The following is a 17,669-nucleotide window of genomic DNA, read 5'->3' as shown; positions in this document are numbered from 1 at the left end:
TCCCTGTCCTTTGGCAAGGACACAGAGCTCCATGGAGCTTATCTGAAGGACTACTGCAGTGACAGATGCCACAGACAGCTTGATGGAAAGTGACAAAACAGAGAGCATACTGTCCCTATTAGCATCTGCTCAGTACGTGTCTTTTTATTATGAAAGAATCTCACTGAAGCAGTGACGTCATAATGGTTAACAGTAGATGCTGAGAAGAGGAAAACTCCCAGCATCTTAATAAAGCCATTTTTACCATAACATATTAACTTCCAATGTTTGCCAGCATATTTGTCATCCTAGTGAGCATAAGCTGTCTGGTCTCCCTTTTTTTCTGCTGAAAATTATATCATCAACATTTTTCCCCCATTGCATAGGCCTCAATAAGGAGCTCACCGAAGCAATCGGGCAAAGAAATACCAGGACTTTGCTTTGAGGACTGAACTCCTGAATGCTCTGGTCTAGGGAGTCAGATTGTTAACCTGTGTAGAGAGCATGTGTTATGTGTACAATTCTACCAGTTGATGAGGTCAACAATGAACGGCCTACCGACCTTGAGATTGGAAGGTAAATGATAAGAGCTCAGAACAGCCTGACAGAGCAAGCTACTACCTCCCAGAGGGCTCTGTCTTTCTGCAGGAAAGCTCTGCAGAATTTAACTAGGTTCTTCTCCAATTATAACATCCTATGCGGGAACTCGAAAGACAGAAGTGGGAATACTTTCCAGAGAATGGTTGCACCTCTAAGACAGAGGTTTCCTTTTCTGGCTAAGTACAGAAAACTGGGGCTGTACCTCCATTTCCACAAGCCTAGAGGGATCCTGGGCTCTAGACCCTTATCAGGATTATTAATGTGTTTAAAAAGTGCTTTCAAAGTCTTTGCACCTATCAGGTGAAAAATTGTCATTTTTGTCGTCAAAAAGGTCTAATGTTAGCAATTCCATCTGCCTCAGTCTGATACTTTATACCCTGCAGACCTTGGGCTGCGATTGTTTCCACTCTGCTCCAGGATGCGTGGGGTGAGCTTGGCCCAAGGCCCTGAGTGAGAGGCTTAGATGCAGCTTCTGAGAAAAACCAGCCCTTGGTTATATGCAGATCTGGGGAGAGAGGGAATGTGTTTCCGTAACCTCTTATCATCCTGCCGAGGGCTGAGCATTGCCCCATGACCTGCCTTCCTTTTCTAGTGGACAACTAATGCCCACGATGAAACCACAGCATGAAAACATGACCTAGACAACGGCCCAGGGTACAAGAATCCCTGTGGGCCAGCCAAAGCCCTGGGGGAGACCCCAGTGATATGGCATCTCAAAACTAGAGATACCTTGGTTTTCAGGGGCGACTGGTGATTTGCTGGGTTATTTAAGCCAAACTGAGATGAGGGTCAACTCTGAACTTTCTGTTTTCTGTGACTACAGTTAGAATGGACAAAATTCACTTTATGTTTATTAATGGTGACTGGTTAAGACTATGGAGATCTTGAAGACTGATGTTTAAGGCTTTTATAACATTGCAATAGTAATGGTTACAGTTATTGGTTCATAGATAACTGTAGGCTTAGCTGAAGGATTTATACAGGCTTCTGTAGCCATCTGTGAACAATGGCCTGGGAGAGATGCAAAGCATCCATTTAGATCAGGCTGGAAAATACAAATACTAACAAGATATCACAATTCACCCACTCATCCATTTACCAGCCTCCTCTCCCACTTGATCACCCATCCATCCATCCTTCTACCATTTACTAGAGGTTTGGCATTGAAAACTGAATAAGAAACAGTGCCTGCTGTTGAAGGGCTCGCTATCTGACTATCTTACAGTGGTTCTCAGTGAAGGCAGAGTGGGGGCTAAGCTTATACAGTTTGAGCCAGGTCTCTGATACTGATATACAGCCTCCTGCTGTCCTGTTTAGAATAGCTGGTCTAGTGGGATGCTTGAAATGTTGAGAGATTTTTTTTAAGTCTTCACATAGATGTCTCAAGAATATAAGGGTCTGCCCTTTGGCACAGCAGTTAAGTTCGCACATTCTACTTCGGTGGCCCGGGATTTACGAGTTCAGATCCCGGGTGCAGATCTATGCGCTACTTGTCAAGCCTTGCTGTGGTAGGCATCCCACGTATAAAGTAGAGGAAGATGGGCACAGATGTTAGCTCAGGGCCAGTCTTCTTCAGCAAAAAAGAGGAGGATTAGTGGCAGATTAGCTCAGGGCTAATCTTCCTCAGGAAAAAAAAAAAGAATATAAAGGAATTGTGAGCTTTGGGCTTTCAAAAAAATAATTCTGCTGGTATCATCTGAGAGTTGAGAATATTTGGAGGTTTATATGTAAGGTGCTACTTTCTAACTTTAGTGTCTGGTAAAAACTTACAGGGGACAGAGAGTAATATTACTTTAAACTGGACTCTATCCAAACTGTCTGAATCTGCTTGACTCCCAACCCTCGCATCCATCCTCTGCCAACAGTCAGAACTCCTTGGCCTCGACCTGCAGGCTTAGTTCGAGGTCCTCATCCTGATGCTGCATAGGGAGAAATTTAAGTCCTTCAGCCTGACAGCCCAAGGCAGCAGTGCCACCTTCTGTGCTACTTAGCTTCTGACTGAGAGCCCTCATTCTAGAAACTGAAAATCTGCCTTTTCCGGGAGGTTGTCATGGGGCCAGCCACGACTGTACCATACTGGAACCACCTGCCACTAAGAGAACACACGATGTTCTAGATGGAGAGTCATCTCCTGGATGGGGACCCACCCAGACTCTAAGAGGTCTGCAGTCCCCTTGTCTACTTTCTTTATTCAGTGAAACTAATTTTCATCCCTGGATCTTAAGTATAGGATTTTAAATACCAAAAGGTATGGACTTCTTGCCCTGGCCTAACTCAAACAGGTCTGGACTGGAAGGAAGGCAAAGTCTGATAAAGACAGGAAGGCTCTAGAATCGTTTCATGTCATGACTGCTTTGTGTGACCATGAATCTACCCAGAGTCCGACAGAGTATTCAAACACCTTTTATCTTAGCTTGCTCAATCTTTGGCAAATATTAATTAGTCTGTCCTCATCACACCCTGAAAGGGGTTGACTTGGGCGCGTAGTGTTTAAGCAACGTGACTAACAAGCAAATCTGGGGAAGAATCTCTTTGCATCCTCCTACTCTAACAGCTTCTTTGACCTGAAACTTCAAGCCTTTGTCAGAACGACACATACACAAACCATCGAAGAGATTCCCATTTGTAAATTGAGTTAATGTTAATATATAAAACTAATAATTCAACTGTACATTGTTAATGCTTTGCAAAAACACAGACTTGATGGCATGAAGTCTCTGTGCTCCATTTTTTTAAGTTATGAGGCTCCTCCTGATAAATGCAGCGGGAGCAGTGATAGTGATTAATTTCCCCCTCCCTCAAGCACAAAATGATAGCGTATTCGCTAAATGAAATGACACGAGGCAGTTCGTAAAGCTCTAAGCATGATGGTAGGAGCTCCAGGAACCCCGGGACCATACTGTGCTTCCGTCATCTTATAAGGCTCACTGACTAAGCTCTTGCAGGATGATTTGCAAATCTACTGACATTTATCCAGAACATCACTTCAAGCAGAGCCAACTTCATTTGCACCCCAGCCACTCCACAATAACCACGTAGCTCTAGTGAGTTTGAGTAAAAGACCACCATGGCTTACTTTTACATGGCCAATAATTAGTAGACAGAAGTTGGCTTCTGCTGTGCCTGTTTAGAGAAAACCCATTAGATTTTGAAAACGTGATCCAAATCATTAAGAGAATAAACCATGATTCACTTACTGGGTACCAAGCCTCCGGTAATTGCTTATTAAAAATGCATCAATAGTGAGGGCATTCAAAATTATTGCTGGGTACAAGATATATTTTTCAAAACACTGAAGCCAAACATAGAGTCTTTCAAACCACATTAAATGGGCGACATCTGAAAGAAACACAAAAACCACTTAGAACAGCCATTGATCAAATTATTTTTCTTTAAGAACACGTAATAATAAGTAATATCCCCCCTTCAATTCAAAAGCTGCTGATTCAGAACTCCAGATACTAGATGTTATATACCAATTTTCTTTCCAGGCAGCAACTCTTAGGTTTGTTTCTACATAGTTCAGAAATAATAATATACAATAATATAGGTCAGTATCCCAATTTTTCAAGTCAATTGATTTTTCCATATATAATTATCACTGGAACCAGTGAAACGAGCTATGACACAGCATCAAGGCATCTCAGAGCAAGTAAGGGTAGAAAGTGAAAGATGAAGAATTGGAAAAAATCCCATGTGCCCATTCCCTCTTAAGGTCACTTCTGAGGCTGGGGCTGGGTCTTGGCCTCTCCTCTTCCTCTTTTTAGTCTTTATATCCACATTCAAATCCCTGGGAAATACATACAAATAAGAGAAAGCTGATCCCCAAGCCCGTATCACTATGAATGTAGACTTTCTCGCGAGCCTTCGTGACAAAGGCAGCACCATGGAGACCGAGGTCTATTCCCACAAGGTCACAGTTTTAAGTCAGGCCAATCCGGGTTTGCATTCAGACTCGACCAACCACTAGCATGTGATCGCAAACTATTACCCTCATCATTATGAGCCTGTTTTGTGTGTCCCGCTCATCCTCTGAGTCTGCGACTGGGGAAGTAGTCATCTCTCTTTCCTACTATTCACGGCAGAGGAGAACTCTGCTCTCCCCCCATGAGGGGGTAATGTGGAATGTATACTTGCAGCCTCCCACCCATCTCTTACTAACTTTTCTCTCTGGGGAGGAGAAATGGCTGGTCTGATTGGTCAGAGCACAAACTTCCTTAGGCCATAGTATCAGGAGGTGGGAAAAACTTTATCCCTGTGAGAACTCTCCTCTGCCTCCACCTCTGTGAGGAGAGCATACCAGGTTCAGGCCCAGGGTCCTCAGACAGGGCCACCTCACTCCTTGCCAAATCTTTCTGTCTGCTAGTAACTATGAGGCTGAGGTTGACCCCAAGCCCCCACCAGACAGCTAGGCAAATGAACCAGACATGCTGGCAGTTCAGTTCTCTCCACAGGAAGTCTCAAAGTCTAGATCTGCAAAGGGCATAGGCAACTCCATCAAACTTCTGGAACCACATTCTTCAACAATTTATAATAAAAAGCTTATACCCCAGGAATCTATAGTAAAAAACAAGAGAGCCATGTAGTTTTTACATCGTTTGGATTACACAAGAACCAACTCAGGAAAGAGAAACAGTTGATGCCTACCGTGCAGAGAGACACAGCAGTGACGTAAAATGGGCTGTCCCCTCCAGTATCTTACCCAGGATTGGGATACAAATTACCTGTTTCCAACATACTTCACTGGGACTTCATGTAAAGGATCTCAGGAAGCAACACAAACACACACACAGACCACACACACCAAACTGGGAACTGATATTTCACTTTCTTCTCTACGTGGCCTATGTTTCTATGTAGAAATATATTATCTTTTTAACTCAAAACACAAAAGCTACCTTCACTTGATTAAAAATATGAGGAAAGTTCTGGCATTCTGAAATCTTAATTGAAAAGAATTCATTTGAATGAGATAGGAATGGTGAGAACGGACAGAGAGGAAATACTTCACGACGTGGGAAATAATAAGAACAAACACCCCAACAATTCACTTAATAAGTAGAAGAGAGATATAGTAGGAAACTACCAATATGAAAATAAAAAAGTTTTGGCTACACTCACTTTCTCCATAGCTTAGCTCACATTCTCTCCTGCGTCCACTCCAATCAGAGTCTCACCCCAACCTCTCCACGAAACAACCTCCCCATTGCTATCTCCAAGGGTCAATCTCAGTCTCCATGTTACTCAACTTCCCAGCAGCATTTGTCCCAGTTAATTTCTCCCTTCTTCTTGTGATTTCCTACATGATCTTATTCAGTTCCATGGCTTTATTAAATATTGTCAATATGCTGTTGATTACTAAAAATATAGCTCCATCCACAACCTCTTTTCTGGCCTCCAAACCAGTATATCCAACTATGTAACATATCTTGAATGTCAAAGAAGCATTTGAGCAAAGTTCTTCATTCCATGTTCTCACTTAAACCTACTCCTCCCCAATGTCACTATTCATTCATTACACAAATCATTACTGCGTGCCAGCTATGTGCCAGGCACTTTTTTTAGGCACTTAGGATAATTAGTGCCCAAAACATTACAAAATTCTTGCCCTGATGGAGCTTACATTCTAGTGTAGACAAGAAACAATTAACATAATAAATAAGTAAATTACATAAGTATATTAATAAGAAGGTGATGAGAGATGAGTGTTTTATGTAAAAGAACAGAGCAGAGTGAAGAGGATCAAGAGTACTAGGTCATTCACATGGGCTACACTGTAAAACAAGATGACATAGAAGCATAATTGAGGAGGTGACATTTGAGAAGCAAGATGCCATTTGAACATCTCATTAAATGGCCCCACCCAGTCATCTAGTTTCTCAAGCCAAAATCTTTCCTCTACTCTTCCTTTCACACCTTACATAGCCAACCTATAAGCGAATCCCATCGGCTCTACCCTCAAAATCTCTCCCAAATTCAACTACATTTCTCTTCTTGTGCTGCCATCACCGTGGTCCAAGTCACCATCATTTCTTGTCTACACTAATGAAACTTCCTTAAAACTGCTCTCCTTACTTCTTTAGTGTCTCCTAGACCCAGAGCTGATAATCTACCAGCAGCCAGAGGGATCTTTTAAGACTTTGTTTTTATCCTATTAAAGAGTCTCCAATGGCTTTCCATCCTAATTATGATAAAACCTATCTGAAACAAATTTTATTTAGCTGATCTCCAAAAATTTAACACTCCTCCTTGTATAGAGCTGACATTGGGAAGTGGCTGACCAGCTGAAGATTACATTTCCTGGTTATTCCTTGCACATAAGAGGACCACATGACTCGTTATTGCCAGGAGAATGAGAGCAGAAGTTCCGTGTGTCGCTTCCAGGTCAAGTAGTTAAGTCCTAGGTACCTGACCTTCCATGTTTCCTCCTTCTATCCGCTGACTCAAGAATGTTAGGATTCAAGGGTGACCTTGAAACCACAATACGACAGGTTCATAAGATGGAAGAAGCTTGGTCCTCAAGTGACCATAGCCCTCCACTACACAAGGGACAGTCTCACTAGGAAAAATCTTTTGACCAAATTCCCATTGGACTTTGCATGTACAAAAAATAAGCTTTCACTTTGCTAAGCCACTGAGATTTGGGGGAATTTGCTATCATTTTTAACCTCTTCCTGCCTCCTGACTAATAGAAAACTCAATGCCCTTACCATCTCTTAGAAGACCCTAAATGATTTGACACCTTTTTGATCTTATTTCCAACCACTTTCTCCATTATGTACTCTCATCCTGGTGATGTTCCTTGAATATTAAATATACCAAGTTTGTTTCCTTCCAGAAGCTTTCCACCTGCTGTTCACTCAGCCTGGACTCTTCTCTCCAGACATTTTCATGGCTCACTCTCTCATTGTATTCAGGTCTCTGCTCAGGCGTCACATCCTCCGTGGGTCCTCTCCTGACCACCATATCAAAAACAGCCTCCTTCTTTCACTCTCTACTTCTTTACTCTAATGAATTTTTCTTGATAAAACATATCTCACTTTGACATCTTGTTTATTTATCTGTGTGTTTATTTATTGTCCACTTTCCCCGCTAGAGCTTAAGCTCCATGAGGGCAAGGACTTTTCTTGTTCACTGCTGGTATCCCCAATGCTGACATAGGAATCACTCAACAAATACATGTTGAGTAAATGAATGAATGATCTCCTTCGCTCCAGCTTCTTTATGCATCATCTGTTTTTCTGCTCTGTTGTCCCCAAAGATCTGTTTCAAACACAATCTAACCATGGTATCTCTGTGGCTCACAGCCTTCAACGGTTCTCCACTGTGGCTGTCCACACATCCCCAGTACCTTAACATGGCATATAGGCTTTCCGTAATCTGCCGCTTCGTAACTTTCTGGAGTCATCTTCCATCGATTTCGACTTACAATTTATGCTGAACCGGTTACCTGAATTAGCCATGCCGCATTTTAAAAAACCTTTTCATTTAACTTTCTATACACAGAAATATGTACAAATCAGACACGTAGAGCTGTGTCTCTAGAATCTAGATTAGGAAAGGTCCCCATGCCTGCTAACAGTCACTGCCCACAAGGTAACCACTGCCCAAACCCTGAACTCTGCTGTTCAGCTTTGCCTACTATCCTTTGTGTCTTTTTCTCAACATCATGAGATTCACCCACATTTTCATGTGTAGCTGTCATTTGTTCATTCTCAGTGCTGTATATGAACATACACTGATTATTTTTCTAGTCTACTGTTCACGGACATTTGGTTAGCTTCCAGTTTAGTTCTATTATGAAGAGTGCTGCTATCAACATTCTTGTACAAGTCGTTTGGTAAACATGTACATTTCTGTGGAGTATACAGTTAAGAGTGGAATTGCTAGGTTATTAAGCATGCATACAGGAAGCTCTAGGAGATGCCAGCAAACAATTTTCTCAAGTTATTGTGCCAATTTACACTCCCACAAACAGTGCAAAGAGATCCTTCTATTTGTTCCACATCCCTGCCAAAACATTTTCTCTCTCCTTCCTTTTAGCAACACTGGTGGGTGTAGGGTGGTATCATATTATGGTTTTATTTTGCATTTCCCTGATGACTAACACAGTTGAGTACCTTTTCATATGTTTCCCGGCCACTTGGATATACACTTTTGTGAAGTGGTTCTTCACATCCATTGCCTGGTTCTTTTTCCTTCAGAATTACACGTATTGGGAAAATCTTCTCCCCTTTTATAGTTTGCTTTTCACTCTCTTAATACTATCTTTTGTAGAAAAGAAATAATTAATTTTAATATGCTCCAACTTCTCAATACTTTTCCTTTTAGAGTCTTTTGTGTTCTGTTTAACAGACAAAGATCATGACCACATTCTCCCATGTTCTCCTCTAAGACTTTTATTGCTTTATCTTTCACATCTAGATCTGCAATCTATTTAGAATGGATGATTGTGTACAATGTAAGACAGGGATCGAGACTGACTTTTTTCCATGTGGCTATCCAATTGACCATCACCATTTATTGACAATAACTTCTATTTCCCCCATCCACTGCAATGAACCATGCTGTTTTGTATGCCTTTCTACATGCTGGTGCCTTCTGGAATGTCCTTCCATATTTCCTACCTGGGAAACTGGCATCCTGCCATGTGGAGCTTTCTTTGACCTTCTACCCCCACCCCTTCACCACTCCCAATACACTCACTACCAGTGGTTGCCAGGGGCAGGGCATTTGAAGTGTCCATCCCATAGAAGGAGGGTTTATCACCGATACTGTTTAGAATTGTCAGCACATGGTGACAGTACTAAGGAGTTCAACTCTTCATTGGCTTTACTATTGTTTGTAAATTCTTTATAAACAATGCACCTGGCTTTCTCCCTTCTCCTGGGTGGACCCCCGCCCTTTCCCACCTTTGGTGCTCCACTGCACTGCCATATATCCAGCACTCGTTAGGTGTCTGCCAGACACTTAGCCAGGCATTCCGTGCATATTATCTTTAGTTTTAAGGCAAAATATGTTACTCCTTTGTGCCATCACTGTACACTGTGAATTCTGCAATTACAGTACCTGTCACATCATAGAGTAAGTATTCATTTTAATATTAACCTTCCCACTAGATTGTGAGTTTGTCAAGAGAAGGTGCTAGGTCTTAAATGGTGTAGTATTTGAAGTACCTGGCAAAGTGTCTGGCCTAAATTTAGGGTTCAATAAATGTTTGTTTATAATCTTAACATTTTTTAGTAGTTGGGGCAACTCTGAATAATTAAATTGAACAAAGGGGGATTAAAAAATATAGCCCCTTGGGATTATTTTTTTCATTACAAAACCAAAAGCTTTCTAACTTTAACATTAAACATTTCCCATTTTAATCTCCCACAAAGTACAAATGGTTACAGTTTTGTTTCCTTCCGTACAAAATTATTTTTTCCAATTTCTCCATTTATAAGAGATCAACAGTGTCAGATTGGGGTGCTCACATCAAATGCAATTCAGTCTGCTTATAAAAATCCATTTACAGAGTTCTATCAACATTTGTCACCAATTCAGAGAAACAGGAGAACCTTCACTAGATTCCTGCAAAAATATGTAAATTAAGAGACATATAAGCCAATCTCATCCAGCAGTGCTGTTAGAAAAACACTTGAATTAAAAGAATCACTTGAGTGGCTCATCACCATAGAATGAACTGGGTACCATTTGGATAGGGGAGCGCGGCCAGACTTTCAAATGCTTGTCACATTTACTTTTAGAAGATGAAATTTTCCACTGAGGGGGGATAAGGCTGACTTGAGGGCAGGGACACAATCCCATTCCAGTCTATAATGATTTACTGCAGATAATGATAACAAATACGGTTTGCTGTAAGAATTTCAGTGTATCCATCCCAGAAACACATAAAGCAATGAATTTCAAATAATATAGAAATTACCTAAGCTCTGAATTCACCATCCACGTCTTTCAAAATATTTGAGAGCAAAAGATATTTGGTGAGATTTTAACCCTCTGTGGTACCCGGGTGTGTGTGCATGTGTGTGAAACTATATCACAGACACAACTTTAAGGCATGTGGCTAAGGCATTTAGACTTTTGGAAGTCTTGGATCGTAAGCACCATTCTGTTGTCTGGCTTTGGAACAGCATGTTCAAAGGAGCTATGTTCAACATGGCCACAATAACATATATGAACAGTCAAGGACCTGGATCTTTAAAAGGCAATAACTGGGTCTCTAGTTAGAAGCAAAGCAAGAGGATAGCTACAAAGGAGTCCTATGTCGGACTTTTGAAAGATAAACAGAACTTCTAGAGAACTAGAAATCAACTCATTCATAAGTTAGAAAATCTTCACTATTTTTTAATAGCACCCTTAGCCAGAGACACAAAAAAGATTGAGATGGAAGTCAAGCTGTATGATATAATTCAGCTCTAGTTTACTACCTGAGGTGCCGGAAGGAAATGAAAGCGACAATGACTGACATCTGATGGATACAGAAGCTCCCACATGCCTCCCACTGATTGATTCTGAATCTCTAAATGAGAGGATAGCAAACGCATTTCACAGTCTGCACACACCAGCAAGCACGGGTACACACACTGTATATTAAGGGGAAAACATTTTAGGTAAAGATTTACCCCAACGCACGGTTTTCCTAGCTGGTGCTCAGCACAACATCTAACCCAGGCAGGGGTAGACAAGGATGTGGAAAGGAAGGGAGTTAAAATGAATATCTAGGAATGACAGAGAGGAGAGCAAACCCCCGAGATCACCAGCTCCAGACTTTTGACTTCGGGTTCTGCTAATCCTGTACATTGAAAAAAAGTTAATTTCACTTTAATTCTTACATATCTGTAGAATCCTACCAAGTTTAGTAATTTACTCCAATGAAATGCTACGATCTCCAGATTGTAGAAAATCTTTAACAGATAAATGGAACTCGTACTGAATGTTTATATTTGGACGGGGGGAACAAATAGAAAAGTGAATAACAATGTAGAAGGAAGCTAAAACAGAAGTGCACGTGCAGAATTCTGAATTCTAAAAGACCAGACTTATGGCTTTCTTATGGGGTAACCATGAAAAGCTAATAAAAAGGAAAGCTGACAAGTGCAATAACATGATAAATATGTTTCTTAAGTCTGCAAACTCTCTCAGTGTTCATACAAAGTTAAAAAGAAAATCTTTGCAATGGTATTTTATAACTGCCTTTCTGTAATGTCCTGAATATGCAGAGAGACCATAAAAAGACATTACTTTAGCATTGTTATTTCTCTTTTCCCTAGAATATTAGGCCCTTGAGAAAAAGAATGCAGACTAACTACGCCATTTACAAGTTTATATACGACTTATTACAACTGAACGCTTTAAATTTTCTCAAAGGCTTTTCAGGTTGTGTTTTACTTAGATGCTTACGTTCCTAAAATAAGTCCTTCTCAATAATTAAAAGTTAGTCAAAAATCCCCAGGATGTTTTTATCTGTAGGAAGGTAGTTTTCTCCAATTCAAATCTTGACTTACGATTTAAGCTGCAAGGATGCACGGCCCCCTGCTTCACAGGGGCCAGATGTGTTTATAAGCACCTGAATATGGAGGCAGCTCGGTTCAATTGGCCCTGTCACCCTGAGGCATATAAGGCAGAGACCCTGCAGAGTGGAATTACCACGTCCAGGCTGGTAGCATCCCCTTATTAGAGGTAATTGTTTATTCCTCTGAGCATCTCTCCCTTGCATCTTTCTTGCTGGGTGACATCTCAGATTGTAAAGTCCTCAGCACTAACATGTACACATGTCACGGTTTATTCTCTAGAACCAGGCTTCACCTCCAAAACAGCAGCACGAACTGAGGGCGTGATCACCCTTAAATGTAAAGTAGATCATATCACCCTGCCTCTCACACCCTATCATTCTGCTCAGGATAAACCAAGGTCCTCACGACCTTTCCATTCTCATTAGCCAGTGTAGGGTGTGCCCGTGGCATCTTCTCATGCCTAGATTCCCCCTCTTCCACTTTGATGGCTAACCCTCTCTTTAGCCTTCAGGCCTCAATTTGAATGTCACTTCCTCAAAGAAGCCCTTCTTTTTCCCTCAAATCTAAATTAGGATCCCTTTATACTTCCTCCTAGCTGCCTATAGTTTTTCTTCATTGGACTTCAAACACTGTGTGGATATATTAATCTGTGTGATGAATGTCCATCTGTCAACTACAGCCAGGGGGCCAGGGCTGTCTTTTTCCATCATATTCAGCATTTAGCACTGTACCCTGTCCACACGAGCCATGCAGTAGATTCAGGCGGTACCACTCATTAACTGGCTGATTAATAACTTAATTAACTAAAGCAGACGCCTAGTAGAATAAAGTCTGAGGAGAAACTGGGGCTTCCACAGTGGGGCGCTGCCTGCCTTTCAGGGGTTCATGACTTACTCCTGGTGGACACACTCCCCTTTCTCAGAAGGGTCACCCCCAGGTGAGGCCATGCAGGCCTCGCTCCGAGGGCTTCCCCAGCATTCTGCACAGTCCCTGGCACATGATAGGTTCTATAAATATTTTTGAATAAATATTATCAGGTTCAGCATCATGGTAAACTCCTCAGAGAAATACAAGGTGGTAAAGAGCATCATGTGGGGATCAGAGTATTAAAATGTACATTTTTGAGCAAATAAATTTTTTTAGTTGTTTCTTTAGTAGTTTTTGACTTTGGGGTCACGCTTGGAAAATTATTTTCCTCTTGGCCAACCAAGATTACATAACTTGATCTGTATTTTCTCGCACTGCTATTCCGGTTCTCTCTTTCTTCTTCTTCCTCCTTTGTAAAAAAATTTTTAAATCTTTAATCCATCTGGAATTTCATTTGATTCAAAGTCTAACGCAATTTTTTAAAACTTTTAGCTCATTTTCCCGAAACCATCCCATTGATTTTTTTCATTAATTCAGTGGGAATAAAATGCATCCTTCAGGGGCTGGCCTGGTAGCGTAGTGGTTAAGTTCATGTGCTCAGCTTCAGTGGCCCCAGGTTTACGGGTTCAGATCCCAGGCATGGACCTATAGACCGCTCATCAAGCCACACTGTGGCAGCATCCCACATACAAAATAGAGGAAGATTGGCACAGATGTTAGCTCAGCAACAATCTTCCTCAAGCAAAAGGAACAAGATTGACAACAGATGTTAGCTCAGGGCAAATCTTCCTCAAAAAAAGCATCCTTCACATCTCCTCAAAGGGATGGAGAAACTCTTGGGAGAATCAGTGCAATAATGTGCTTTCTCTTCTTGACAGAAAGGTCCTCAATTAATACGAAATCATAGTATTTAAAACAAAACACCAGTGAAATCATTCGTAAATTTTTGACATAAAAAAGGTTAGGTCAAAATTTTCACACGAAGAGGGTTAGGAGGTTAGGAGAAACTTTCCAATGTTCTCACCACGGCCACATGAAGGAAGATGCTTCATATTAGAACAACCTTCTTGCTGAGAGCAAGAATTCTGCTCTCGCTCAGCTTTGCATTCTCAATACCTAGCACAGCGCCTAGGACATAGCAGGTGCTCAGTGAACGTCAAATTTATAAAATCAGAATTCCTCCCCCAAGTAAAGTGTGAGTGGTATGTTATATAACTTACAAGATTACTTTAAAACACCATTTCTACTTTTCCACTGGCATCTTCATATATTATCGATCATAAAGTGCTATGAGGATTAAGGTACTTCAGATAAGATCAACAAATGTACACCTTGCATACATCGTGAGCTGCATATTAAGACTTCCTGACTTTTGGTGTTAGTTTTTTTATACCTCTCCAATTATTGACAATTCATTTGATTTCTGCATTGTTTTAGACTTATCCGCAGTCTAGAAGAATCCTGCTTGGGTAAACACCCCCTGGCCTGCTGAAGAGCTGGAGTCTGAGATTGGCAGCTAATCACGGAGCTCTGTGCCCATGCTCTTCCCCTCTTAACGCTGGCTGGGGTGGGCCTGTGCTTCTCCAGGCTTTCCTCTGCCTCGCTCCCCTTTGAGCAGAGGGAACTGGATTCCACTTTTCTTTTTTCCTGCTGCATTGTGAACCTGCTTTCACTGCCAAGCCCCTGCAGCCACCTCCAGCCTTGTGGAGACTGACAGAAAAAGATAAGTTTCCCAGTGGACTAGAAGGAGATCAGCCAGACTGTGAGCGTGCAGGAGCAGCAGTGCCTGGCAGGGAGGGCAAGAAAAGGAGAGGAGGAGAAGGTGCATGAAAATAACAACAGGCGGAATAATTAACAAGACAGGCTTCCTTCCAAGTGACAGGCTATTTTCTGACACATCGACTCTAAGCCACTTCTTTGACATCTGGAATGCACTTTCCTACAGAAGCATTGTAGCAAGTGAGACTATGTTACTCAGCTAGCACTAGTTCAGTTCATGCTCCAAAGTATTTTAGTCACTTTGAATTAAAGAGGCTTTGGAGGGCCTTCTAGTTCTCTAACTACCTCCAGATGCTAGCATTCTTTTACGTGGAGGAAAAAAGGGGGTAAGCAATACATTCTTCCTCCCAGAACCACAGCATCTCCTCATCACACACAAAGATGAGACCTTCCCAAAGACCCCAGCACAGCCTTTATGTTTGGGAATGCCTGCCATGCCATATTCTTTTATCTAGCACTATATACATTTTAACAAATTTTTACTTATATTATTGGGTTTAATTTAATCATCACAAAATTCTGTGAACTTGGTCACTGAGGTAGTACTATCACCTGTTGACAAAACTTTCAAAACTGTAGGATATGGACATCCAGATTGTAAAGGCCCACCAACCACCTAGCACACTGGGTGAAACAAGGCACAAAGCAAAGTGCAAAATGACTGGATTTCAGAACCCTGGGGAAGAGGAGAAGGAGGATGCACTTATTAAGTACCTTCTGCCTGCCAAGGACTGTGCCAAATGTCCTTCAGCTATTATCTTGATGAATTTCATCCCCCAACAATTCTTTGTTGTGGGAACCCTCAACTATAGAGGACAAAACTGAATCGTGATGGTTAAGCACAACTAATATGTGACAGAGCCAGGATCTGAGTTCACCCAGTCTTCTTCCAGAGCCTGTTCTCTGGGCCATGACACCATGGTTCCCTTCTAAACTTTCCAAAAGCTTCCTGCAGAGAAAAAGCTGGACACATATAAAGGAGCAGAGGGTCAGAAAATCATCAGACTGCTCAGCAGCAGCAGTGGGAGCTGGAAGACGATGGAACATTACCTTCGAATTCTGAAAGAAGTGTTTCTATCCTGGCAGGCTACACACTACAGACTACCCTTTAAGAGCAAAGTAGACTGAAAACACTTTGAGACAGATCAAGTCCCAAAAAGTTTCCTTCCCATGAACCCTTTCCCTGGAGTGACTGGTGGATGAGTTTATTCCAAATGAGGGAGTAAACAAAGAAGAAATGGAGCAGGCGCCAGGAGGGAGTCTGAGGAAATGGAACCAATAAAGTATCTGACAGGTTTGCCTGTGTAGAAAATGGAATGGAGAGATATTTTATACAGCTATTGGAAAGGGTGGCAAATGCAAAAACAGAAATCTGAACAAGAAAGGAAATATATTCATGGTATACAATCAGCACAAGAAGTGAATAACAATTACACCAACAGTAAAAAAACAAAAAAAACCAGTATATGTTCAACAAAAATATTAAAACTACACTGGGAGGAAGGAGAAAGGGGAAATGTTAATGTACGAGGGAAGATAAAAGAGATAAATCCTTATCTTTCATAACAGGAAGTCAGTAGACTGGCAGCTGAAATATCGAGAAATAGCAGAATGCGCACACTATTTAGAACTATGGTGAACACCAGAAGAAACGTGTAAGGAGTAGGAAGTAATTTTTTCTGGAGAAGGAGAATCAGAGATGGGGAAAAGTTGACAGAAGTCTGCTGCTTTTCATTACAATGTGTTCTATTTGATTTTTAACACTATGTATTACTTTGATAATAAATGAAAAATACGTTAGAAAAGGCAAAATCTCTCAGAACGGTGTCTGTCGCATGGCGAAACCAGTCTATCTGCAAACCAACAGGCAAGATTTGCTAAAATGCAAAGTCACTCTCATTTAGGAATTACAAATTCAGGATTCATTTGTGAATTAGCTTTATAATAGTGAATTTCTAACATTATAATTTAAAAGAGACTTTCAATTGATTTTTTAATAATTTCTATAACCTTTTATCCATTTATTCTAATATATCCAAAAATTATAACTTAAGCTTTTCAGCATCCATTTTTTCACAGAGTGATGACCTGTTGGTATATATGTTCTTATACACAGGTACACTTGAGTCCTTCAAACCAGCCTGTACCTCACCAGGTTTTTTCTGCCCATGTCATCCTACGGGAAACTCTTTCTTCAGTGAACTTACAAAGCACTAATCATTCCTTTGTTCATTCAACCAATATTATTGAACACCAATGCTCCAGACATTAATTCAACATTTAGTTATAAATTCCCATATATTTTCCATTTTATATGCAAATCCAACCAGCTGGAAAAGCTTAATCAATGAGCATGAAATTAATTGTAACCTCTTCACTTAGGGCCTTCTACTTCTTTGTATTTCCTGCAATGCTGAACACAGCGCTGACGCCACGTCACTGTGTGTGTGACAATCACAGCTCTTCTGTTCTGGCACAGCCATAGGTTTGCTTACTAGATTAGAAACTCTTTGGTTACAGAAACCATGTTTTAGTCATCCTATCTCACTTGTTCACAGGCTTGGCATCATGTAGGAACTCAATAATTTTTTTTAATGAATAGTATATTCATAGCATTTTCTGAGTGAATAAATAAGTAAACAAGTGACTACCAAGAGTGAACTTATTCTTTATCTCAATCTCTTTTAAAGCCATGAAAACCCACTTTTATGGTTAAGAGTCTGGTCATCAGATCAGATCACTTCAATTTTTCTTAGATTCTTATGAGCCAAGAATGATAATATTATAGAAATTTCTTCCTGTAGGCCCATGTGAAAATGTGACAAACACTATTATTCCCTTCTAAAATGACATGATTCCCTTGGAAAGTTCTTATATAAAACAAACTGTCAAACAGATTCAACCTCTTAAATAGGGGCCAAT

The 17,669-nt window shown here is 40.9% G+C and overlaps 1 protein-coding gene across 2 annotated transcripts in view; it reads right to left on the bottom strand.

The window, feature by feature from the left end:
- Window positions 1-17,669, bottom strand: part of PCNX2 (pecanex 2) — a 281,728-nt gene that overhangs the window by 128,249 nt on the left and 135,810 nt on the right. For both annotated transcript variants that reach the window (XR_011437820.1, XM_001493597.5), the window contains exon 20: window positions 3,777-3,918. Coding sequence is in view for 1 of the 2 variants with exons in the window: in XM_001493597.5 (XP_001493647.2) it covers window positions 3,777-3,918 (142 nt within the window). In the remaining variant the exon portion in view is untranslated. The remainder of the gene's footprint in view (window positions 1-3,776; window positions 3,919-17,669) is intronic.

This window comes from Equus caballus, chromosome 1 (assembly GCF_041296265.1).
Source record: "Equus caballus isolate H_3958 breed thoroughbred chromosome 1, TB-T2T, whole genome shotgun sequence".
NCBI classification, from domain to species: Eukaryota; Metazoa; Chordata; class Mammalia; order Perissodactyla; family Equidae; genus Equus; species Equus caballus.
This window is presented reverse-complemented; position numbering and strand designations above follow the sequence as displayed.